The 20226-nt window shown below is 40.7% G+C and overlaps 1 protein-coding gene and 1 pseudogene across 4 annotated transcripts in view; one reads left to right on the top strand and one right to left on the bottom strand.

Annotated features, from left to right (window-relative positions):
- Positions 1 to 20226, top strand: part of ASH1L (ASH1 like histone lysine methyltransferase) — a 213223-nt gene that overhangs the window by 118736 nt on the left and 74261 nt on the right. For 3 of the 4 annotated variants that reach the window (XM_004589010.3, XM_058660396.1, XM_058660397.1), the window contains exons 6-7: positions 7060 to 7239; positions 16158 to 16252. In XM_004589010.3, the coding sequence (XP_004589067.2) occupies positions 7060 to 7239; positions 16158 to 16252 (275 nt within the window). The remainder of the gene's footprint in view (positions 1 to 7059; positions 7240 to 16157; positions 16253 to 20226) is intronic. The other variant, XM_058660398.1, reaches the window with a different exon arrangement.
- Positions 733 to 6228, bottom strand: LOC118757492 (carnosine N-methyltransferase-like; annotated as a pseudogene).

Raw genomic sequence — 20226 nt, 5'->3', positions numbered from 1 at the left:
CTTTGGGACCCTGCACCCGCGTGGGAGACCCGGAAGAGGTTCCAGGTTCCCAGCATCGGATTGGCGTGTACCGGCCCGTTGCGGCTCACTTGGGGAGTGAAACATCAGATGGAAGATCTTCCTCTCTGTCTCTCCTCCTCTCTGTATATCCGGCTTTCCAATAACAATAAAAATCTTTTTAAAAAAAAAAAAAGAGCAGTAACTAAAGGAAAACTCCCTTCGATGAAGATCTGTTAGAAGTAGAAATTGAAAGCAGCATCCACTGTTTAGGCTCCACCGACCACAGGAACAAAACGATGTTAATCTGAAATTACACCAATGGCTGCTGCTTACAATATTGAAGGCAGACCATGGGTACTAATTTGACCCTGAATTTCATATTCAATATTTTCCTACATTAATACCATTATGACAGTTTCACTAGTATATAATTGTTTTAACAAAAAGTACTTATTTTCATAATCCAGATAATCTAAAGACATTAGTGTAAACATTATACTGACAAACTGCACTTGTTGGCTTTGATGTCATCCATTTCAGATGGGCAGGTGTTACTTGTGTCTCCTCAGGACCCTAGCACTACCTTTACAGAAGCATCTGCACCTCACATGTAACATTGAGATCTCCTGTGTGACCCAAAATGCGTATGCACTCAGAAAGTGTTCAGTTCAGTCTGGCTGAAAGACTTGACTTCTCAGTTATTTGAATGCACCTGACTGACCTGTGATGCTATTAAACGTAGCATCTCAGGAGAATGAAATTTTCTGAGTACAAAGTTGAAAGAAAAGAACATAAAAACTCCTCATTTCCTTGACAAGCATAACCAAGCATCTCTATCTTCCAGGCCAGTCTTCCCAGTCCAGCACCAGGTACCAGAATATTCACTTTAAAAAGATATCATCTCTCTTTTGGGAAGCTTTTTAGAATCTCTGTAATGATTGGCTGCTAACAGGCCTCTCTTTCGGCCTTCCCCGTCTCACTCCAGTCCCTCACAAATTGTCTCAGTGTGAACTTTAACTTGTCAATGTCAAACACGGATGCCAACGTGATCTTCCCACTGCCATCTTCTCCACATTCCTTATTTTTAAACATGTACGCAATTGTTCACAATGGTCAGCAGCATTTCTTGGTTATGATCAATACATTTTTGTATCTTCTCCGAGTGAAGAAGAAACTGAGGAAGTAGTTTCTGTTGATGTTGATTAGCTGGAAGCGATCGAAACTGTCTGTCTGTTGGGTGTACTCGCTCATGCATACTGATGCTGTAGTAGCAGAAAGCATTGATGATCTTCCAGAAGTGCTCGTGCTCCAGCCACTCCTCCTCCTCCTCCCTGCTGCACGTAGCACTCGCCAAAACGGCCACGACCAAGCCCAAAGGCCTGGCCCATAACTGCACCTCCTCACCTGGCACGCAGCCACTGCAGCCCTCGGCCTGCAGGGAGACAGCTGGAATGGGCCGCCTCCGCCACGCCCTCGGACTAGCCTGCTTGCGTGTTCTCTGTCTCTGTAAATCTAACTTTCCAATAAAATAAAAAATTAAATTAAATTTGAAGCGATCCCAAAGTAACAGGAGGAAATAGGTGAATCAAAACAAAAAGTTTTTTAATTTATTTTTTATTACAAAGTCAGATATACAGAGAGGAGAAGAGACAGAGGGGAAGATCTTCTGTATGATGATTCACTCCCCAAGTGAGCACAACGGTCGGTGCTACGCCGATCCGAAGCCAGGAACCAGGAACCTCTTCCAGGTCTCCCACGTGGGTACAGGGTCCCAAAACTTTGGGCCGTCCTCCACTACCCTCCCAGGCCACAAGCAGGGAAGAGATGAGAAATGGAGCTGCCGGGATTAGAACCAGCGCCTGCCATGTGGGATTCTGGTGCTTTGAAGGCGAGGACTTTAGTTACTAGACCACGCCACCGGACTCCAACATATCTGTTTATTTTATAAAGCACAAAAACAGAACTTAAAACCGATTACTGGGTGTGTGTGGGTGCACATGTCAGAAAAAAAACATCTTTTAAGCTTTTTCTTTCCTGGCAAAATTCAGTTTTAAAGCTGTTAGTGGGCCCGGCGGCGTGGCCTAGCGGCTAAAGTCCTCACCGTGAATGCCCCAGGATCCCATATGGGTGCCGGTTCTAATCCCGGCAGCTCCACTGCCCATCCAGCTCCCTGCTTGTGGCCTGGGAAAGCAGCTGAGGACGGCCCAATGCCTTGGGACCCTGCACTCGCGTGGGAGACCTGGAGGAGGTTCCTGGTTCCCGGCTTCGAATTGGCATAGCACCAGCGTTGTGGCTCACTTGGGGAGTGAAACATCGGACGCAAGATCTTCCTCTCTGTCTCTCCTCCTCTCTGTATATCTGACTTTGTAATAAAATAAAAATAAATCTTAAAAAATAAACCGTTAGATTTTTTTCATGGAACGTGGCATTCTCAGTTATGTAAGGTACTTAGCAGTTCAATCGAAGAAAGGAAATAACAATCCAGCCTAAAGTGTCACAGCCAAATTCTGACACTGTATGTCAACCCTAAAGACACCAGTGACATAAGTGAGATGTAATTGTCGGGTTCCACTTTGAGGAAACTCAAACAGCAAATTTATGTAGGTTGAACACAGACAGTGTTTATCATGGGTTGGTGAAAGTAGAATGAGAAGGTTCATAGGTTTGGGTTTGTTTGTTTTTTCAAGATTGATTTATCTGAACAGCAGTTATAGAGAGAGAGAAAGAGATTATTCATTTGCTCATTCCTCAAAAGACACTGACCAGGGCTGAATCAGGCCAAAGCCAGGACCCTGATGATCCATCTCTCATGTTAGTGCAGGGGCCCAAGGATTTGGACCATTTTCTGCTGCTTCTTCAGACACGTAAACATTGAACTGGACCGTAAGTGGAGCAGCAAGGACTTGAACTGTCAGCCATATGGGATGCCAGTATAGTAGGGGTGGCTTAAGCTACTGTCAAATCAACCCCACAGTAGTTTTTCTTTATAAATTAAATGTTTCTGCCTGGGATGATAAAAAAAAACTTTAAAAATAGTGTTTGATGGTTACAGAACAATTTGAATGTACTATTCCACTGAATTGTACCTTTAAAATTGTTTGAAATGGGGCCCAGCGTAGTGGCCTAGCGGCTGAAGTTTTTGCCATGCACACGCGAGGATCCCATATGGGCATCAGTTCTAAACCAGGCTGCCCCACTTCCCATCCAGCTCCCTGCTTGTGGCCTGGGAAAGCAGTCAAGGACAGCCCAAAGTCTTGGGGCCCTGCACCCACGTGGGAGACCTGGAGGAAGTTCCTGGCTCCTGGCTTCGGATCGGCTCAGCTCCGGCCATTGCAGTCACTTGGTGAGTGAATCATTGGACAGATCTTCCTCTCTGTTTCTTCTCCTCTCTGTATATCTGACTTTGCAATAAAAAAATAAATCTAGGGCCTGGCGACGTGGCCTAGCAGCTAAAGTCCTTGCCTTGAACGCCCCAGTATCCCATGTGGGCGCCAGTTCTAATCCTGGCAGCTCCACTTCCCATCCAGCTCCCTGCTTGTGACCTGCGAAAGCAGTCGAGGACGGCCCAAAGCTTTGGGACCCTGCACCCGCGTGGGAGACCCGGAAGAAGTTCCTGGTTCCCAGCTTCGAATTGGCATAGCACCAGCCGTTGCGCTCACTCTGGGGAGTGAATCATCGGACAGAAGATCTTCCCCTCTGTCTCTCCTCTCTGTATATCTGACTTTGTAATAAAAAATAAATAAATCTTTTAAAAAAATAAATCTAAAAGAAAAAATTTTAAAAACAAATAAATAATAAAATACAAAAAATCTTTAAAATGTTTAAAATGTAAATATTGTATGTACATTATACCACAGTATTTTTAAAATCATTGTCATGGATGATGTTTTGGTTCAGCAGATTATATCACCGCCTACAACAATGATGTTCTGGTTCAAGCTCTAGATACTCTACTACTGGTCCAACTCCTTGTTGGTGTGACTTGGAAGGCAGTAGAAAATGGCCCAGGTGCTTGGGGCCCTAATCATGGGAAACCTGGATGGAGTTCCAGACTCAGGCCTGTCCTAGGCTTGGCCATTACAGCCATTTGGGGCATAAACCAGCAGGTGGAAGATTTCTCTCTGTGTGTGTATGTGTTTCCTTTTCTGTAACTCTGCCTTTCAAATAAATAAATCTTTGTAAAAAAAATAACAACTCATGATCATATTTCTAAGGGTCTATTTCTGGACTCTATTCTGTTCCATGGTCTACATGTCTTTCTAATTTGCTGGTACTAAATTATCTTTATGGCTACCTATACACTAAGTCTTGAAATATATAGCCTTCTTTATGTTTTCTCTGACTATTTTGTTTTGTTCCTGGGTATTAGTAAGTTTATTGGGCTGTACTGTGTTTTATTTATTTGAGGTTTTAAAGATTTATATATTTTTATTGAAAAGTCAGATATACAGAGAAGAGACAGAAAAAGATCTTCTGTCCATTGATTCACTGCCCAAATGGCCGCAGCAGCTGAAGCTGAAGTGAGCTGAATCCAGGAACCCAGAGCCTCTTCCGGGTCTTCCATGTGAGGACAGGGTCCCAAGGCTTTGAGCCATCCTCTACTGCCTTCCTAGGCCACAAGCAGGGAGCTGGGTGGGAAGTAGAGTCTCCAGGACATGAACCAGCATCCATATGGGATCCACCACACTGGGCCTGAGGTTTTGTTTTTGGTTTTGTTTCAAATATATATATATATATTGGAAAGGTGGATTTACAGAGAGAAGGTGACTGAAAAAAATCCTTCATCCACTGGTTCACTCCCTAAGCAGCTGCAACAGCCAGAGCTTAGCCAATCCACAGCCAGAATCCAGGAGCTTCCTCCAAGTCTCCCATACGGGTACATGGTCCTGAAGCCCTCGACATCCTCTACTGCTTTCCCAGACTGCAAGCAGGGAACTTGATGGAAAGTGAAATTGCTGGGACAAAAACCAGCACCTATGTGGGATCCCACCACATGCAAGGAGAGGATTTAGCCACTGACCCATTACACCAGGCTCTGGTTTGTTTTGTTTTGTTTTGTTTTGTTTTTTTAGTTTATAGTGTTTATACTTTCTTTAAACCTTTAAGGTATTTATTTATTTACTTACTTGTTTAAAGGAGTTACAGAGAGAGAGATCATCCATCTATTGATTGATTCCCCAGATATCCTCACCAGTCAGGCCTGTGTGGTTCCACAGTTAGTTGCTTCTCCCAAGTCTCCAGCAAGGGCACAAGGCCCACATGCACTTGGACTCATCTGTTGCCTTTCCCAGGCCATTTGGGAGTTGCAGCATATGTTGCGTATGTGTTACTTTGTGGATATTTAGTGATCATCTTTATCTCACCAGAATTTTGATCATTGATTCTATCATTTTCCTCTTTAACTTAAGCTCTGTGTATTAGCTTCAGTGGTTTCTGTCTTGTCTCAAGTTTACTGATCTCCTTCTTGTATGTTTTCCTTTGGAACATTCTGTAGTAAGTTTTTTTTATTTCATACATCCTTTATTTCAAGTGTTCCCTTTTTTATCTTTTATTTTTCTCCTTCATATTTTTCTAACTCTAACTATGTTTGCTATCTTTTTGGTTTTCGAAGGTTTTCTATTGAAGAATTTTTCTGTTGGGTCACAGTTTCCTGCAATTTGGCATGTGTAGAAAAAGACTTTTTTTTTTTTTGATACAAGACATTGTACTTATCACAACTCATCTGTTTATTGTTTGTTTCCTTGTAATTAGCTTTATTTTAACTTATTTGTATTTTTTAAAGCTTTGTTGTTAAGCTTAGTTGGGTCTGCCCTTGGTTCCAGGGATAAATAGGTTTTACAAAAGTAAGTTTAACTTTCTGGAATCTGTTGAATGCCTCCAATTTGTTTAATACTTTTTACCCTGCTTGATGGAATCTGGTTATTCTTTATTCCTGTAAGCTCCAGGAATCATTCTTCTTCAAGTTCTCTAACAATTCTTTGTTCAACCAAATAGAATTTTAAATGCACAAATTAACTTTTGTAATATTGGTGAAAGAAACTTACAGATTTCTAGTTTAATCTTCATAGCTTCTGATACCCTGTTCCATGAATTCTTGCCTCTTTGTACTCTGGTCCTCTGATCTCTTTTTTCTGCAACAGTTTAGCCATTCTCTGCTTATTTCCACTTGTTCACCATCATCATTATTAGGCAAGACTGGTGTATGACTTTTTTTTTTTTTTTTAGTTTTCTTAAAGATCCGAATTTTCAGGGTTTCCTGACCAACGGGCCCCTGAAACCACTAAGAGAGTGATACAATGGTGTTCAGCAGCAACAAGAACTACCAGAGAGAGTTTGGTCGAGTATGTCTATTTATTGTAAAGCAAACACAAACTTACACAGACTAAGAAAGGGGAAGGTAGAAGGGCGTCTGTCGACAGTTCTCCCACCCAGCAACAATACTAATTGACTAGAGGGCATGAGCTCTCTCTGGACCCTCTAATCATGTAGTAGGTCACATACAACACACATGGCTGGCAGATATGCCGCAGGTCACAGGCAGGCAGGCTGTGGGTCACGTACAATGTGTAAGCTGGCAGGTAACATGGACCACACCTGACTTCTCAGAGTTGCTTATCCTAGAAGTCCCAATACCCCCCTTCCAAGGACAGAGAAGAGAGACTGGGTGCAGCCCACTGATCTCACTTCTATGACCAGTGAATAGGCCAGGTTGAGATCTTGGTAGGTCAAGACCATTGTCACGGAATTCCCCCGAGGACACGGTGTGACACGTCCAGACCTTCCACAGGACAAGCAGAGAAACGGGAGATCTCCGAAAACAATACTGCACTGTTGTCCCACATTTGATAATAATTGTAATTGTTTGTTTATTTTTTCTAGGTTTCTAGTAGGTTACCATCTCGGTTAGCTTTTGTCAGAAAGATAAGTCTGGTATCAGTTATTCCAGGTTGGGTAGATGAGGAAGTCCTCATATCCCTTTAATTGTTGTGATGTTTTCTAGACAACTATTTTCAGGAAAAAAAAATTTCAATACAGTTATCTTTAAACTTCTGTTTTTAGCTTTACTGAAGCTCCAGTTGAAATTCCCAGTCCTTCTGACACCCCAGCCAAACCTCCCGAACCTGAAAGTACCTTGCAGCCTGTTCTCTGTCTCATCCCAAGGGAAAAGAAGGCCCCACGTGCCCCAAAGAAGAAATATCAGAAAGCAGGGCTGTATTCTGATGTTTACAAAACCACAGAGTAAGTAGTGCTACCTACCAGCTGCTTGCTAATCCTGCTTTTTAATGCTTGAAAAAACTTGGTAATCAAAAGTAGTATAAATGCAATGTGCACAAATATCAAACTCATCTCAAACACCTCAATGTTCACTCTACCTGTTATACTGTGTTATGTTGAAGATGACTGATTATCTTCTCTGCCTTTCTAGATACAATCTCATCATTGAGATTACTTTTTTAAAGATACATTGGTTTACCTGAAAGGCAGAAAGATTAAACAGTACACAAGGTAAAAGAGAGAGCTTGCACCCCACAACAGCCAGGGCTGAACGAGGAATCCCATCAGGGCCATGAGAATGGCTGGGCTCCTTGTACTTTGACGAACAGCTGTTCTCTCATGTAGTTTGGATTCTAATAATACCTCATTTATTTTGTTTTTGTTTGAAAGACAGAGCTCTTGTGTACTGGCTCAGTCCCCAAATGCTCATAACAGCCAGGGCTGAGCCAGAATGAATCAGGAAGCCAGGAATTCAGTCCAGGCCCCAATGTAGGTACCAGGACCCAAAGTACTAGAGCCAACACGGCTGCCTTCCAGGGTGTGCATTACCATAAACCTGGAATGAAGACAGAAATTAACCCAAGCACAAAATACAGGCATCGAAACCTTCAGGCCAAACACCCGCCCCAGTGCCTTTTTGGTTAAGAATAACTGTGTAACTTATATGCAGCTGTTCTGCTGCGTATGTCATTGATTGAATACTGTGTTCGAAAAAAATAGTGAAATGAATAAAATCCTTACTTTGAAGAACTTCATATTGCTTTGGCAGTCCTTATTGGAAATTTTTAAACCCCCAAAGAGATAACTATGTCATCAAATAGGAATTGTTTATAGAATATGACTAAATTAGATTTGGGGATTTAATAGTTTTTTTGTGAGGTATAGGATGATATTCTGGTCAGAAAAAACTACATATGAAAAAAAAATGCCAGAGTGAAGAAAACTCCTGTATCACAACAACTCTGTAGTTCAGGATTTTTGGAAAGCAGAGGCCTCGTAGAATAAACATTCTCACAAGGACACTTAGCCATGGTTTCTACTGAGTAAAAGATCATTACACTATACTATATGAAAAATTATATTGTTTACAAATGTAGAAAGATATAGACTTGCTTTTTACAGTCATTATAAAAGGATTAAACAAAGTATTAAGTCATGAGGGTAAGAATATAAGTTTAAAAAGAAGTCATTGAAAGAGGTACAGTTATATTTTAGAGATACATCACAGTCATTCAAGTAATCAACATGTAAGCAATACCACTTTGTTTTGCCCTGAGGATATTTTTCATTGATTTATTACTAAGAAAACTATCAGTTATTGCCCTCTGTATCCATCTCCTAAGTTATGAGTGTTTTATTAGTGAAATTTACATTTAGCTGTTAATAGGCAGTCATCTCAAATAATCTTGACTTTTAGGGGCCACTGCAGTGGCTCGGTTGACTCATCCTCCACCTCTAAGTGCAGCATCCCTTATGGAAACAGGTTCATGTTCCAGCTGCTCCACTTATGATCCAGTTTCCTGCTTATGGCCCAGAAAAGCAACACAGGTTAGCCCAGTACCTTTGGATCCTGCACCCGCATGGGAGACTCAAAAGGAACTCCTGGCTCCTGGCTTCGGATTGTTCAGCTGGTGCTCTTACAGCCATTTGGAGAGTGACCTGGTGGATGGGAGATCTTTCTCTCTTGCCTCTCCTCTCTGTAAATCTGTCTTTCCAATAAATATTGATAAATCCTAAAAGATTTTCCTCTAGGAGAAGTTATAAATTAATATGCAATTCAAAGTTATTATGGTACCTTTATAGTGTCTTTCAAAACCTAGCATAGGTATTAGATTAAGATGCTACTTCAGGAACCACATTCTGTATTATACTGGCTGGGTTGGAGTCCTGCTCTAATTTTTTTTTTAAACATTAATTTATTTTTATTGCAAAGTCAGATATCCTGCTCTAATCTTTCTTTTTTGTAAGATTTACTTATTCTTATTGCAGTCAGATATACAGAGAGGAGGAAAGACAGAGAGAAAGATCTTTTGTTCATTGATTCACTCCCCAAGTGTCTGCAATGGCTGGAGCTGCGCCAATCTGAAGCCAGGAGCCAGGAATTCCTCATCTGGGTCTCCCATGTGGGTGCCGGTCCCAAGGTTTTGGGTTGTTCTTGATTGCTTTCCCAAGTCACAAACTGGATGGAAAGCGGGTTCAACCAGATTAGAACTGGCCCCCATACGGGATCCCAGCCACAGCTTTCACTCTATGAGAGGGTGACAGTCTGTTATATGATGATGCTAAACAGTTAATTCTCTGTACCGAACTGTTCACTAAATTTTAACATTTGATCGGTTAAGTGAATTAAATGCGCCTTCAACTTGAAATATTCTGAGCTTGCAGTGGATCTTGGGGACATCCCCTTCATAAGTCAAAGAGCTTCTGTATGTAATTTAACAGTTGCAAAATTCTGCTTTCATGGGAGCTGTATTTAGAGATAGATAAGCATGCCTGTTTTTCCACAGTGAGGATTATGTTGTCAAACTCTTAAATATTTACCAGTCACACGGATAGAGATGGTCTCTCCAGGGAGTATTAACTTATATTTTTCTCATAAATAAAACTGCTGAGCATCTTTCACACGGATGAAGACCATTTAATCATCTTTCAGTGAACCATCTGTTCGTATTTGTTTCTCTACTTTTCTGTCAGGCACTTGCTCCTTTTTCTTTAGATTTTTAATAGTCCTTTGTATGTTGGGAAACTTTTCCTTTTTTCTATGAAAAATTTGAAAAAGATTTTATTGATTTGTTACTTGTTTTTTTTTTAAGATTTATTTATTTTTATTGCAAAGTCAGATATACAGAGAGGAGGAGAGACAGCAAGGAAGATCTTCCGTCCAATGATTCACTCCCCAAATGAGCCGCAACGGCTGGTGCTGCGCCAATCCGAAGCCGGGAACCAGGAACCTCTTCCAGGTCTCCCACGTGGGTGCAGGGTCCCAAAGCCTTGGGCCGTCCTCGACTGCTTTCCCAGGCCACAAGCAGGGAGCTGGATGGGATATGGAGCAGCTGGGAAATGAAACGACACCCATATGGGATCCTGGTGCTTGTAAGGTAAAGATTTAGCCACTGAGCCATTGTGTTGTGCCCTAAACACAATGTTGTAACAGCAACAACATCTTACTACTAACAAAACATTGGACAGGGTCAATATGTATAAAATACAAGTAATAAATCAGGGCCCGGCGGCGTGGCCTAGCGGCTAAAGTCCTTGCCTTGAATACGCCGGGATCCCATGTGGGTGCCGGTTCTGATCCTGGCAGCTCCACTTCCTATCCAGCTCCCTGCTTGTGGCCTGGGAAAGCAGTCGAGGATGGCCCAAAGCCTTGGGACCTAGACCCCCATGTGGGAGACACGGAAGACTCTCCTGCCTCCTGGCTTTGGATCAGCTTAGCTCTGGCTCTTGCATTCTTTTCGGAGCGAACCAACAGGTAGAGGATATTTCTCTGTCTCTCCTTCTCTCCATAAATCTAATCTGGCTTTACAAGAAAAATAACTAAAACAAACAATAACAATAAAACAAAACCAAAAAAAACTGGCCGTAGCACGATGGACTAGCAGCTGAAGTCCTCGCATTAAAAACACCAAGATCCCAAATGGGCTCTGGTTCTAAACCCGGTGGCCCCGCTTCCCATCCAGCTCCCTGCTTGGGGCCTGGGAAAGCAGTTGAGGACAGCCCAAAGCCTTGGGACCCTGCACCCATGTGGGAGACCCAGAAGAGGCTCCAATCACCTGGCTTCAGATTGGTGTAGCTTCAGCCATTGCAGCCACTTAGGGAGTGAATCATTGGACAGAAAATCTTCCTCTCTGTCTCTCCTTCTCTCTGAATATCTACGTTTCCAATAAAAATAAATCTTTAAAAAGAAATAAGAAAACTTTAAGATGATAAATATGGTAGTCAGTTTGTAATAAAATTGGAAATTAGGAAATAAGATTTTTCCGATTTTATTTCTTTGTGTTTAAAATTTTTTTTAAAAGATTTATTTATTTTTATTGCAAAGTCAGATATACAGAGAGGAGGAGAGAAAGAGAGGACAATCTTCCGTCTGATGGTTCACTCCCCAAGGGGCCGCAACGGCTAGAGCTGAGCCAATCTGAAGCTGGGAGCCAGGAGCTCTTCTGGGTCTCCCAGGTGGGTGCAGGGTCCCAAGGATTTGGGACATCCTCGACTGCCTTCTCAGGCCACAAGCAGGGAGCTGAATGGGAATCAGGGCCACTGGGATTAGAACCAGCACCCATATGGGATCCTGGTGTGTGCAAGGCGAGGACTTTAACCACTATGCTTTCTTGCTGGGGCCCTGTGTTAAGATTTTTGCTAGCCCTGCATTCCTTGTAATTTGCATGTGAATTTTTAAAATTAATTTATTTTTTTAAATAATCTTACTTAGTTGATTCGGGTAGAAAGGGTCATGTGCTACAGGAAAGTGGGTAATAACAGTTCCATGTGAATTTTATAATCATCTAAAATTGATCTGACCTAATAAGATACTGTTTAGTTCCATTTTGATCTTAAATTTCTTTTTAGAATAAATTCTTTTTTATTATGTTTACATACTTGATAAGGATAGACATCCATAAGGACCACACATTGGAGTGCAAGGGTCGAGGCATTGGGAAAGGTGAGTGGGACAAATACTTCCAGTTTTCCTTTTCTTCCCTTTTCTCCTGTATGGGGGAAGGCAGGTGCCGAGCCATTCCCAGTTATCAGACTGAATCAGGGATGGATAGTTATCTTAATCTTAATAAAGATTCCAAATTTTCTTTAACCGTTTTTATAGTTTTTAGTGTGTAACTCTTGATAAATTAATTTCTAAAGTTTTTTCTTTTGATGCTATTAATCGGAAAATGGAACTGAGGTTTTTTAAATTAATTTTTAGACAGTTATATACTAGTATATAGAAGTACATAGAAGACACAAGAAAACTGAACAGTACCCTATAACCATTTTAAGGTTTATAGCAGCCGGTTGTGTAGAAACTAAATTGAGATGTCAATGAAGTAGTTGCAGGATGTGGTTAGGAACTTGCATTTTCTAACATTTCGGTCACTCAATATCATATCAATTAACTTCATCATGTTGTAAATTTCCATGTTTCTTTCTATTGTTGAAGTTGTTTAGTGGCTTTTCATTGGAGGGGATGATATTCTTTCTGCCAGCCCTACTTTCAGACCAGGGATGGTTCCCCAGTGAAACAGTTGGATTTATCTGGACAATAAGATGCTGGACTCTGCATGATCCATGCCCGCAATGGAGGAATCATGACTAGTTATGATCTGTACTACTGTAGCAATATGGAGGAATTCAATATGGGGGCGCAGGGTTCAGGGAATCCCAGAGCCTATGAAACTGTGTCATAAAATGAAATAATAATAATAATAAAGTGCATTTGGTGTGGGCTTTTGATAAAATGAAAGAATGACACGTCTTAAGGTTATAATGGACTGAAAAAATTCCATTTTCTTTGCCTAGTGATGTCATTAGTCATCAAACAACATAGAGCAACTCATCACCAATTTGTGATGATGCTGGTGTAAACAAACTTGCACTGCTAATTGTATGAACTATAGCACTTAAAATAATGTCAGTTTAATAAACTCCTCTAAGACTTCTCATAGCTCCTCCCTCAGGATTGTTCTGCCCTACTCACATTCCATTGAGACGTAGTTATTTCCAATGAATAGCCTCCTAGATTCTTTGTAAAATACTTAATGTCCACCCTGACCTAGTAGGGCCCATTTTTCTAGTCTTAACTGATTTTTGTTGTTGTTTAAAGATTCATTTGAAAGTTACAGTTAAAGAAAAGTGGAGTGGTCGTCCATCTGCTGGTTCTCCCCCAAGCATCCACAGTGGCCAGAGATGGGCCAGTCTTAAGCCAGGAGATTTTTCTAGGTCTCAAAGGGTAAAGTGTCCCAAGTACTTGCCTTTCCATTCACATTAGCAGGGAATTTGCTCAAAAGTGGAGCAGTCAAGACTCCTCTAACCAGTGCAAACCGTCCACATGATGCTGGCCCCTCTGGTCTTAACTATTGTCATTATATTTAAATATTCTTTTCTTTAGCAAACCAGCTTATCTCTTCATTTCCCATACTTTGTCCATCCTACATGGTTTGGTGCATGTGTGTGTTGCCTTGGGAGTTTCCTTGGAGTTCATCTTTGGTTTGAAAGTAAAAGTGCATACTGCATTGTATCTTCATATCTGGATATGATAGTCTCTACTACACAGTTACTATTATATCCCCTTAAATGAAAAAGCATAAAACAAAATCAACAACAGGAAGAAAAATAGAAAATATTCAACAATATGATGTTAGATAACATGCTACTGAATGACTGATGTGTCGCCATGAAATGAAAATCCAAAACTTTCTTGAAAACAGTGCTACTCTATGACTTATGTGTCACTGAAGATTAACAAGGAAAAAAAAAGGTCTGAAGAAATGAAAATAAAAACAGATATATCAAAACCCACCAGGTGCAGCAAAAACAGTATTGAGAGGGACATTTTAACATCCAGTGCTTACAAAATTCAGTATCTCAAATAATCTAATAATGCATCTCAAGGACTTATTAAAAAATGAACAGGTAGCTAGAAATGGCAAAAATAACAGCAAAAAGGAGTGACGTTGAAACTATAAAACTACAAATTGCAACAATAAAGAGCTATTTTTTAAGAAGACAAGCAAAACAAACTTTTAGACAGACTAGAAAAAGAGAGAAAAGCCAAATAAAAATAGAGAAGAAAAAGAAAACATCCTAAGAAACTAATAAGGTGATCTCCTCTTGCTGATTTGCCTTTCTCTTTTAAAGATAAATTTTTAAAAATTTCTCCCCAAGTTGCAATTAGTTTTTGTCTACTTTTTCTTTTTAATGTGTGGAGTAAGCCCTTATAGAAATTAGTATGATAGATTTTATTGCATTCTAATATGATCAACGATATTTGTGCATATTGTTCCATAAAAATAGAACCTTTTTCTATGAAGATCATACTTTAACTTACATGTCCTATAGTTCCTGTCAGCATCTTTTTTCTTTTCCTTTTTTAGTTAATTAGTTAATTTGAGAAACAGGGAGTGAGCGATTGCCCATGCACTGGTTCACTCCCCAGGTACTCACAACATGCCAGAATGCGTGGGATGCCGGAATGCATTGGGTGTAAACTCAGTCCACATCTCCCACACAAGTCCCAGCAACTTGCTTACTTGAACCACCACTGTTGCCTCCCAGCATTCACATTAGAAGGAAGCTGGAATCAGGAGTAACTACACTAACCATTTATCCTACATTCTTTGTATGTGTTATGAAACAGTGTCAACCATATGAATTCCTAAAATATAATTAATTGGCTTGAAAGTTTTTTAAAAGCTTAAAGAGCATGTGGTAATAATTATTAGTTTGATTCATCATTTTCACATTCACCAAAGGTAGACATTTCAAAATGAATGAAATTACAGATTTTGTTTTGAAAGTTTGTAGTATGCATGTGCTCACACACACATATTTATGTGTTTAAACATGTATCCAAAATAGTGCTGATGTAGTTAACATTTATTGTGGTTGTTTTAACTGTACCCGCCATTTACACAAAATTTTCCATACATTCTCATTGGAATCAGCTGTTATATTTGGTTTAATTGTATGTGTGCCATAGACCTAGATTGCTGAGCTTCAAATCACCAGTAGTCTTCACAAATACGTTGTTTTCCACTAGAACAATGTTTTAACTCTAGTACGAGGTGTTTTTGGGTTTGTTTGTTTGTTTGTTTGTTTGTTTTGCCTTCCATTAGGACTTTTTTTTTCTTAAGTCAGATACTCAGCGAGGAGGAGAGACAGAGAGGAACATCTTCTGTCCTGTGATTCACTCCCCAAGTGGACACAATGGCCAGAGCTAAGCCGTTCCAAATCTAGGAGTCAGGAGCTGCTTCTGGGTCTCCCATGAGCGTGGCATGATGGCCTAGTGACTAAATCTTCACCTTGCATATCCAGTGGGATCCCCTATGGGCACTGGTTCTGATCTCAGCTGCTCTACTTCCCATCCAGCTTCTTGCTTGTGGCTTGGGAAAGCGATTGAGGGCGACTGAGGGCTTTGGGACCCTACACCCGCTTTGAAGACATGCAAGAGGCTCCTGGCTCCTGGCTTCAGATTCACTCAGCTCTGCTCCAGCTATTGCAGCCACTTGAGGTGTGAACTAGTGGATGGAGGAACTTTGTTGTATCTCTTTCTGTGTATTTGCCTTTGCAATAAAAATAAATAAATAAAATAAATCTTTTTAAAAAAACTAATTTAGGGGCCCAGCAAGATAGCATAGTGGTTAAGGTCCTCGTCTTGCATGCGCCGGGATCCCATATGGTCGCTGGTTCTAATCCCAGTGGCCCTGCTTCCTGTCCAGCTCCCTGCTTGTGGCCTGGGAAAGCAGTAGAGCCCAAATCCTTGGGACCCTGCACCCACGTGGGAAACCCAGAAGAGCTCCTGGATCTCAGCTTCGGATTGGCTCAGCTCTAGCCGTTAGGCCCCTTGGGGAGTGAATCATCGGATGGAAGATCTTCCTCTCTGTCTCTCCTCCTCTCTGTATATCTGACTTTGCAATAAAAATAAAGAAATCTTAAGAAAAAAGTAATTTAACTTGATATAATGTAATCAGTATAATGTCTGAAATTTGGTCTTCTACATTACTTTTGAAGAAAACCAAATAACCATTTTCTGAAATGTGGTTATTTACAGAAGTATGATTTCTCAAATATATGAGAATACTTGATGCCCTTTTCTCAAAGTATTGAAGGTTTAATTCACTGTTGAAATAAGTATTATTGATTTTTTTTCCCTTCTTTTCTAATCACAGTCCAAAGAGCCGATTGATCCAGTTCAAGAAAGAGAAACTAGAGTATACTCCAGGAGAGCATGAATATGGATTATTCCCTGCCCCCATTCATGTTGGTGAGTACTTAGTCCACATAATTTATTACGGAGAAGAAATGGCATTTTTTTGTGTGTGTTTGAAGGAGATACCATTTTGTTCGTGTTATTATTCCTATCTCTGCCGTGGAGTTCAACTTTTTGACCATTTAGTTTTATACTTGCTCTGAAGCATTCTGTACATTATTTGATAAAGTATAAAAATGACATATCTTCTTTGCTGTAGCTTCACTAAATAATTCTGTATCTGTAGCTTTTGATTCCCAAAGTTTTCTATTTACAAAGCATCAAGTTATTTAGCAGTTCATTTACAAATGTTTTCCATGTTCAAAAAGAATGAATTGATTTGTTGATTCTTACTAAAGAAACCCTGCTGTTTTTTATGATTACAAATTAGCTTGAATAATTGAATTTGGATTTTCCAAGCAATTCATTTTTCCTGATAATGTCAAAGCTTTAATATTTAGGTGAGTAGTACTTTCTAGCTTTCCATTTTTGAGTTTGTATCCAATTAGCAAGAAATTATCTAAAAATCATCTTAGATTCTTCCCATTTTTAACCCTTCATCCGACCTGTCTCCAGGTTTTATTATTTACCTCCCAGAAATGTGTTACAGTTCTTTGCAAATTCCAGCCCCATCAATCAAATCCTACCACTATAATCCTGGTGAGGGGATTAGTCTCCTGCTACCATAGTCTATTTTCCTCTGAGTAAATACCTGAGGCTGGATGAATTACAATGAAAAGAGGTTCCTGGAGCTGTGATTTTGGCACAATAACCAAATACAATACCAGCATCCAATATAGGCACTGGTTCAAGTCCCAGCTGCTCCACTTCTGATCCAGCTACCTGTTCATGTGCATGAAAAAGCAGCAGAAGATGGCTCAGGTGCTTGGCCCTCTGCTATTTGCAAGAGAGACCCATAGAGTTTTTGGCTTCTGGCTTCTGACTGACCCAGCCCCACCATTTCAGCCATTCTGCTGGAGTGAAGCAATAAATGAAACATCTTTTTCTATTTCTCCATATCTCTGTCTTTCTTGACTCTACCTTTTACATACATAAATAAGTCTCTCTCTACTTTCTTCAGTTAATCAGATGGACCAGACAGAATTCATAGCTCTGCGGCACACTGCCTCATGTGTTGTTCTTGGTGAGAGCCCATGATAAATTATATTTCCTAGAATGGGAATGTGCAGAAAACATCTAAACATCACGGGTAAACAGATTCATCATGACCTACCTTCATGATAAGCAATCCAATCCCACAATACTCAAATCTTTTTCTTGAGACATAATCTAATCTGAAGAGACATAAACTAGATCCTTGAGGAAAAGAACCCGTATACTCTGATCTCACAATTCTCAACACCATTATTTTGGGAATCAGATTTCCTTTTTTTTTCTTTTTTTTCTTTTAAGATTTATGTTTATTAATGCAAAGTCAGATATACAGAGAGGAGGAAAGACAGAGAGAAAGATCTTCCATTCGATGATCCACTCCCCAAGTGACCTCAACAGCTGGTGTTAGGCCAATCCAAAGCCAGGAGCCAGGAACTTCCTCCAGGTCTCCCACATGGGTGCAGGGTCCCAAGGCCTTGGGCTGTCCTCCACTGCTTTCCCAGACCACAAGCAGGAAGCTGGATGGGAAGCAGGGCTGCCAGGATTAGAATCAGCATATTCAAGAGGAGGACCCCAGCCGCTAGGCCACTGCACTGGGCCTGGGAATCAGATTTCATCATGAGGGGCCAGCATAGTGGTTTGCAAGCTAATTCTCTGTCTGTAACACTGGGATCCAATATGGCTTGCCAGTACATGTTCCGGCTTCTCTAGTTCTCATCCAGCTCCCTGTCAGTGACCTCTGAAAGAACACTGGATGGCCCAAGTATGTCACCTGCATCCTTGTAAGAGATCTGAATGAAGTGCCTGACTCCTAGCTTTGGATCAGCTCAGCTCTGGCCATTGAAGCCATTTGCAAAGTGAGCCAGTGGATGAAAGATCTGTCTCTTCCTCCCTCCTTTCCTGTCCTCTCCCTCTGTCCTTCCCTCTGTGTAAATCTGCCTCTCAGATAAAAATAAATCTTTTTTTAAAATTCAGACTGTATCCGAACCAGAGTGTCTTCTAACAGATCTGTCTGCTTACTTACATCCAATCTACTTTGTATAAACCAGAAAAGAGAAAATATTTTCTAAGTTAACACAGTTCATGCTTAAAAGCTTCCAGTGGCTTACCATCACACTAAAATATGAACTCTTTTCCTGTGGCTTGTAGAAGTGAGCTCTCTCTTGAGGTGGGTGTTAATGGTGCAGCCAGCTAAGCTACTGCCTAGAATGCCCCTGTTTCTGTATCAGAATGCTGGGTCAACCTTCGCTACTAACCCAGATTCCTTCTAATGCATCATGGGAGGCAGCAGTTGATATCTACCTACCTATGAGCACCTACCACCCCCATGAGAGACCCAGATGGAGTTCTGGGTTCTCGCATTTAGCCTGGCCCACCCACCCTGTCTGTTACAGATATTTGGGGAATAAACTAGCAGGTACAAAATAATTCACTCTTTTTTCTTTTAAGATTTATTTTGATTTTTATTGGAAAGGCAGCTGTACAGAGAGGAGGAGAGACAGAAAGATACTCCATTCACTGATTCACGCCCCAAGTGACTGTAACGGTCGGAGCTGAGCCGATCCAAAGCCAGGAGCCAGGACCCTCCAGCCTCATCTGGGTCTCCCATGTGGGTGCAGGGTCCCAAAGCCTTGGGCCGTCCTCAACTGCTTTCCCAGGCCACAAGCAGGGAGCTGGATTGGAAGTGGAGCTGCCAGGATTAGAGCTCATACCAGGATCCCACTTGGAATCCTGGCTCATGCAAGGCAAAGATTTAGCCACAAGGCTACCACACCAGGCTTGATCACTCACTCTTGATCTCACTATTTCTCTTGCTCTGTTACTATACCTTTCAAGTAAATAATCAATAATAATAAATGTTTCTTTCAAGTGATATGTTTCTGATCTCTTCTCTCCCACCTGTCTTTTCACATTTCTCCCTTATTCACCTGCTTCTCATTTGTTTTGATTTCCAAGCTCTTTGCCACCATGCTTACTATTCCCACTGCTTGAAAAGCTCTTCAGACTCTTCCCCTGGCTGGTTTCCTCTCGTTCTTTTAAGAGTGAGCTTAAAGGGTCCAGCAAGAATCTCCTAGCTCCTGGCTCCCTGCTCCGGCCATTGCAACCTCTTGGGGAGTGAACCAGCAAACGAAAAATCTTTCTCTTTCTCTCTCCTTCTCTCTGTAAAATCTGAATTTCCAATAAAAATAATTTTTTTAAGTTTGCTTAAGGCTAGTATCATCATAAATACCGTTGTTTTAAAAATTATTTTCCTGATTTTCTTACCAAAGCCACTCTCCTTTTATTCTAGATCACAGCACCATATTTATTTCTTTCTGTAGTTTATAATTGTAATATTTGTTTTCTTCTTCATTTCATTATGAGCTTTAGGAATGCCAAATTTTTGTGTTATCCTCCTTTGGTTTTCCAGTAATTGATATGTAATGGAATGTTAACAAATATTTGTTATACAAATAAGAGAAGTTTTAAATAAATTATTGACTATAGATAACAAGCTATTTTTTTCTTATGCTCAATTTGCACTAACGGAATTGCCTTAGAGTACTTCATTTAATACAAAACGTGGAGGCAGTAGCACATTGCTTGTGTAATAGATGTTGATCCTATACCTTTTAATGTTCTCTTCATCTGTGATTTCTATGTACCCTGTTAACTGTGGTTTGCTAGTACATGTTAATCTTCTTTGTCTCCCAGTGAGTCCAGTATGAGCACTATATAAACAACAGGCGTAAACAAGTTCTGCAGTACAGATCAGTCTCCTTGAATTATTCTGTTTTGGGTGCCTGGAGATAGAAAAAAACACAACATGTTGTTACATGTACAACTGCTTACTGAGTGAAGGTGGCAATAAATTCTTTATTCTCTTGGTTTTCTGC

Source organism: Ochotona princeps, chromosome 2, assembly GCF_030435755.1.
Source record: "Ochotona princeps isolate mOchPri1 chromosome 2, mOchPri1.hap1, whole genome shotgun sequence".
Classification (NCBI taxonomy): Eukaryota; Metazoa; Chordata; class Mammalia; order Lagomorpha; family Ochotonidae; genus Ochotona; species Ochotona princeps.
Note: the sequence above shows the minus strand (reverse complement) of the source record. Positions and strands in the feature narration are given on the sequence as shown.